The 6,629-nt window shown below is 43.7% G+C and overlaps 1 protein-coding gene across 1 annotated transcript in view; it reads left to right on the top strand.

Moving 5' to 3' along the window:
• Positions 1-214: 214 nt before the first annotated feature.
• The window catches only part of LOC126252484 (octopamine receptor beta-1R-like), a 401,200-nt gene continuing 394,785 nt past the window's right edge, over positions 215-6,629 (top strand). The window contains exon 1 of the mRNA XM_049953379.1: positions 215-981. Coding sequence (XP_049809336.1) covers positions 215-981 — 767 coding nt within the window. The remainder of the gene's footprint in view (positions 982-6,629) is intronic.

Below are 6,629 nucleotides of genomic sequence, written 5' to 3'. Positions count from 1 at the left end.
GTGACTCTCGTGTTAGGTAATGATGTTCTCTTTGGTGTAAAGAGTGAAAGATGATGTCCTGCGCTATTATCTGTTCTAAGAGTTCGTGTGAAATACATATCGAAAGAGTATCAAATTTATATCGTTGAACTTGCAGAGCCTAGGTCATCGTAGATTCTGCCTGTGTAGACAGGGAGAGGTAACGAAGATTTAGATGTAGTAGGCAGCTGTAGGGATGGATAAGTTGATGTGGACGACGACGCCAGCGACTTCGACCACCGTGACGTCAGAGGAATGGCCTCCGGAAACGTGGCAGCCGAACGTCACGGCGGCCTCTGACGGCAGACAGCCGGAGGGCGGCAGCGGCGGCGGCGGCTGGCAGCTGGTGCTGGCCATCGCGCTCAAGTCGTCCGCCATGGGCTTCATCATCGTGGCGGCGCTTTTCGGCAACCTGCTTGTGATCGTGAGCGTGATGCGCCACCGCAAGCTGCGCGTGCTCACCAACTACTTCGTGGTGTCGCTGGCGCTGGCCGACATGCTGGTGGCGCTGTGCGCCATGTGCTTCAACGCGAGCGTCGAGCTGACGGGCGGCACCTGGCTCTTCGGCTACTTCATGTGCGACGTGTGGAACTCGCTGGACGTGTACTTCTCGACGGCGTCCATCCTGCACCTGTGCTGCATCAGCGTGGACCGCTACTACGCCATCGTGCGGCCGCTCGACTACCCGCGCATCATGACGCCGGCGCGGCTCGCCGCCATGCTGGCCGTCGTGTGGTGCTCGCCGGCGCTCGTCTCGTTCGTGCCCATCTTCCTGGGCTGGTACACCACCGACGAGCACCTCGAGTTCCGCCGCCGGCACCCGGACCGCTGCGCCTTCACCGTCAACAAGGCGTACGCCGTCGTCTCGAGCAGCGTCAGCTTCTGGGTGCCCGGCGTCATCATGATCTTCATGTACTACCGCATCTACGTCGAGGCCGACCGCCAGGAGCGCATGCTCTACAGGTAGGCGCCACGGCCTCTGCCACTCACTCTGCACTGGCGGCCATATTACTGCGGGTTGTGTACGCCGCAGCAATATAAGGAGGCGCGCGCAAAAGCATTTGAAATAACAGTACCTTAAAGCAAACTATTTTACATTCTACATCTACATTTACATCCATACTCCGCAAGCCACCTGACGGTGTGTGGCGGAGGGTACCTTGAGTACCTCTATCGGTTCTCCCTTCTATTCCAGTCTCGTATTGTTCGTGGAAAGAAGGATTGTCGGTATGCTTCTCTGTGGGCTCTAATCTGTCTGATTTTATCCTCATAGTCTCTTCGCGAGATATACGTAGGAGGAAGCAATATACTGTTTGACTCTTCGGTGAAGGTATGTTCTCGAAACTTCAACAAAAGCCCGTACCGAGCTACTGAGCGTCTCTCCTGCAGAGTCTTCTACTCGAGTTTATCTACCATCTCCGTAACGCTTTCGAGATTAATAAATGATCCTGTGACGAAGCGCGCTGCTCTCCGTTGGATCCTCTCTATCTCTTCTATCAACCCTATCTGGTACGGATCCGACACTGCTGAGCAGTACTCAAGCAGTGGGCGAAAAAGCGTACTGTAACCTACTTCCTATGTTTTCGGATTGCATTTCCTTAGGATTCTTCCAGTGAATCTCAGTCTGGCATCTGCTTTACCGACAGTCAACTTTATATGATCACTCCATTATAAATCACTCCTAATGCGTACTCCCAGATAATTTATGGAATTAACTGCTTCCAGTCGCTCACCTGCTATATTGTAGCTAAATGATAAGGGATCTTTCTTTCTGTGTATTCGCAGCACATTACACTTGTCCACATTGAGAGTCAATTCTGGGCATCCGCAGCTGTTGAAAGGCATGATGTAAGGAAGAATTCCGCTAACAGCTCGTAAAATTGTTTTTTGATAATACGGTTTCGCGGCCTAAAGACGCATCATCAGGTACAACGACATTAAAAGATAATAGGCACATTCATCGCTCCTATTTAAAATTTACTATTCAGTGATATCGTCAATGCCATGGCCAGCGAAAGGTGACGAAGACGTGCCCCGTTCCTTAAAATCTGCATGCGTCGGTGTGACGGCAGGGCAACTCGATGCTGGGCAAAGTAAAAGCGGCCCGCATGAAAAACAAAGAGAGACTAGCTGGCTGGCTGAACATGTGGACAATTGAAAGGCACTATGTTAGGAAGATCATAGGAGCGATGGGTATGCTTAAGATCTTTTACCGTTGTTGCACCTGATGATGTGGCCTTAGGTCGCGACTCCCCAGTCCCCTGTCGCTGCTAGCGGATTTCTTCCTATAAATTTAAAAGAGGAGAGCACCTACTCGCTATCATCGATTTCGTCCAGATATATGGTATATGCAGCGTCTGACTAGAAGCAAAAGTGACAGAAGTGCAAGCTCCAGATGGCCAGTCGTATAGAACAACACAGCAGCGTTGGCGCGGGTCGGGCGAAGCATGATCCCTTTGCGTTAGCTTCTACAGAGAGTCCCCGTAGACGGTAAAAACTGTAGAGGGAAACTGATGACGTAAAGGAAAAGCTTCTAGGCAGCGTTTGGTGTAACGAAAAGCGTACAGAACGGTAATCGAAGAGTCCTGGAGTCAACTTTGTTTTCAAGTTTTACGTTGCGTTTAGTGGCCGGGGGGTTCTACGCGCTTCGAATCCTGCCTCGGGCATGGATGTGTGTGATGTCCTTAGATTAGTTAGGTCTAAGTAGTTCTAAGTTCTAGGGGACTGATGATCTCTGATGTTAAGTCCCATAGTGCTCAGAGCCATTTAAACCATTTTGATTACGTTACTTGGCTCAAAAAATGGTTCAAATGGCTCTGAGCACTATGGGACTTAACTTCTGAGGTCATCAGTCCCCTAGAACATAGAACTACTAACCTAAGGACATCACACACATCCATGCCCGAGGCAGGATTCGAACCTGCGACCGTAGCGGTCACGCGGTTCCAGACTGTAGCGCCTAGAACCGCTCGGCCAATCCGACCGGTTTCACGTTACTTACTTTGCAAATAAGCAGAAAAGATGCTCAATACCGAGTGAATTAGGAGGAAAACTACATGCTTTCGTAGGTGGGGAGAAGCTAGTATTAATGATTCTGAACAAAAATTCCGAATGGTTTCCGTAATAGGAAACGTTTAATATCACTTTAGTAGGTTTTTCTTGAATAACTCGAAAACCGAAAACCTCCGGCAAAAACGTGTCGCAGTAGAAAATTAAAGTACTTTACATTTCGTACATCCTATTCATTTTTTCTCTAGGATTAATAGTTTCTTCGATTATTGAAAATCTCACACGACACGCATGTGCTCTATCTTGGGATAGTTTTGTAGCCCAATTTCAGGTAGTTTCACGACTTGATGGACCACAAATGTCCGATGTAAAATTGTTCGCCTCAACTTCCTATACACTACTGTGCTACGTTATAAACAATGATGATGTTTGAATGATACACAAAGAAACAACAATGTATGTTAAATGTACTGTATCTCAGAAACCATTCGGTATAGGGCTCGTATGTCCACTCTTCGTTCAGAATCACTCATGCAAGCACCAGTCAAACAACGTTCCTTTCCTCCTAACTCATTCTGAACATTGTATTTATTAATATTTTCGTAAAAGTCAGAAAAGGAAAGAGAATCGAAAATTTCAGACCGCAAATAAATATCCTGGAAGGCATTGTAGTGCATACATGAGGACGTCGTATATAAAATTAAATACTTTTGTTATTTTACAGTTAACGATTCACAGGAGCTAGGGTGATATTCATCATAAAACATGAGAAGCTGTAATTTTCTTGGCATCTTGCACATTTATTATTTTAGAGTTGATTTACACAAGCTAGGGTGCTATTCATCATAAAAACAAGAGAAGCCGTAATTTTCCTGGCATCTTGCACAAGTTGTACGCTCCGCATTTTTACAATTATATGGTGGTTTTAAAGTTTCTGTAAAAAAACGAATCTGGTTGACATTCGTTACAGGTTATTCATCATCGTGCAGTGTAGCAGCATACCACCGAATATTGGTAGTGAAATGTATTCTGATGCAATATTCTCGGGATGTGATTTCTTTTCTTCTCTCGATGAAATGTGATCATTTTTGAAGCTTTTTGATCAAATTCCTAACAAGAAAATAGAAACAGACATTGCAAGGTTGTGCTAGCCACTGCGTTTTGGGGAAACGGGAGGGGGGGCGGGGGGAGAAATCATTTTAATACTTCATGATGGCCTGCCTTCTTCGTATTTATACAGGGAAAAAATTTCCTATAGGAGTCCACGGTCAATGAGAATATTTTGTAAATTAAGTCGTCTAGGTAGCTTATTACATTTCTTTCTTTATTTATTACGACGTTTCGGCTGCTGCCATCATCAGATATCAAATACCTTAGAACTTATAAAAGAAGTTTCTGTGTTAGTACTAAAAACCATGCCTAATCATTAGGGATAGCTTTTAGTGCTCACACAAAACCTTCTTTTAAATGTTCTAAGCTTCTTGATGTCTGATGACGGCAGTATGCATAGTTTGTAGCACTGACACAGAGATTTCTTTTAATCCTGAGCATTCTGATATCTAATGACTGTAGCAGCCGTAACCTTGCCATAAAGAAATTTTAATAAGCGATCTAGACGGTTTTATTCAGAAAACCCCTTCTTCATCTTGAGAAATTTCATCGTATAGTTATGCTTTTGTTTTTCCTTCTAGAGATGTTAACAGAAAAAAATGTTCTTAATTAAATCAGTCAAAAAAAATTTGTGTAAGTTTGTTGTACCTTTACCAGATTCTCATGCAGTAGTGACGGCATTCCTATATTTTGCCGCGTACTCATCCGCCACTTTTCCTTTACCTTTCCTTTTCTTGCCTTTTATGAAAATAGTAGTAAATCCAATACACTGAACATCACGTCGGCTTATTTGCAGTGTAAGAATAGCTGTTCTTCACCAAGCGCGGCCTGGAAACTGTGCTAACATAAGAAGGCTCATGCTCCACACGTAGCGCGCCAAAGATGATTTTTTTTTTCGAAACGACTTAGCCATCTGGAGCTTTCGCTCTCATTTCTGGTCGAGCCTTGCAAATACCATAAATTTGGTTGAATTCGGTGGTCGGTGGTGACGATTAGGTGCTATCCTCTGGTTAGTTTTAATATTGTGATGCTGTTCCCTCTTATAATCATAAAAGACATAGACGCAGTTAATTTGTGCTGGCCTTTTTGACAAAGTTTCTCAGTTAACGGTTGACATGTATTCTGTTAACATTCGCCTCTCAAACCTTGTGCTTCCTCGTGTCACATTTACAATGGAACTCTAGCAAATCACAGGTTGCGGGTCTGTTATCTTGTTCATACGCTGTGTATGATCGCCCATTAATATCGTAGCACAAGGATTATTTTGAACGGTAACAGCTCGGGACAGAGGGCCAAAGTTCCACTGTGAGTTGTGGGGAAAGACATTTACAACAGTGAGGGACGTTGGCAGAGCTGTTGGCAAATTTCTAATGTCGACAGCGAAGATCTACGCAGGGGCTGAAGGACTGTTAGCAATAGTTAAGTTACCATTCTTGCTGGGGCATAAATGATGTCTTCCGGGCAACTGTATAGTGACGATGTCGTCATCCGAGTGGCCAGTTTGATTATAATATCAGCCGCTAAGTGTAGATTATCGTATGACATTCCCTATCACGGAAGTAAGGCGGTAAAACCGCTAAGAGTGTTCAAGGACAGTTAAAGTAATTCTTGCAGTTTGAAATGCGTTAGGTACCGCAAAATCGATTCCTTCCATACCTCATTTCATGCATCCCATACAACGTTAAACAGGTAGTAGAAAAACGTCATTTATCAAACATGGATCGTACTTCCATGTGAGAAATGCTCAGCATTGTGGCTTCACTCAGTACTGAAGACAATAGTTTGAAACAACTAAGTTACGAAGAAACTATAAATGAAGTGTGGTTGCAAAACAATTAGCCACTGAGATTACCCAAGACATTAATTTTCGGACTAATTATTTTGCCAAGTATTGAATGAAGTTGAATGAAATGTAGGTAAAATATTTTTGCTCACGATTACAACCTGCTGTTTTTGAAACTGAAATAATGACTTTTATATGGACACGAATCTAAACATTTTTATTACTTAAAAAAATTATTCAAAGCTATTTTCGTTTCAGCTCTTGGGAATTTGACCTATCATCTGTGTGCACCTGTGTACTGTATTCACCATTGTGATACTGGGCGAAGGCAATATTTTGTTCTTGCTGGAGATGATGGGCCAGTATTTCCACAATTCTCCTAAACAGGTTAAGGTTTGGCCTGGCTTGACTGTTACGACGAGCGAAGGGCGAGTCCAAGGATGGCTGACGTTTTACAGCAAGTAATGGAAATAAAGTTTCGAACGTCCTGACAGAGAGCATCGTTTTATCGTTTTGCAGAGTAGTAGAGGAAATTGGACGAGTTGACGTTAATGTTAAAGAACTTTTAATTAATTCATTTTCTAACCTTTATTTCTGTCTCGTGTGTTAACAGAATAGCTTTCTATACTACCTAGTTTCATAATTTTTAAATATAATGAACTATTTCCAAATTTTTACAAGCTAATACTATGGGGTCAATTTGCTCCAG

This window comes from Schistocerca nitens, chromosome 4 (assembly GCF_023898315.1).
Source record: "Schistocerca nitens isolate TAMUIC-IGC-003100 chromosome 4, iqSchNite1.1, whole genome shotgun sequence".
Lineage (NCBI taxonomy): Eukaryota > Metazoa > Arthropoda > Insecta > Orthoptera > Acrididae > Schistocerca > Schistocerca nitens.
The sequence above is the reverse complement of the archived record's forward strand: the minus strand, read 5'-3'. Positions and strand labels throughout refer to the sequence as shown.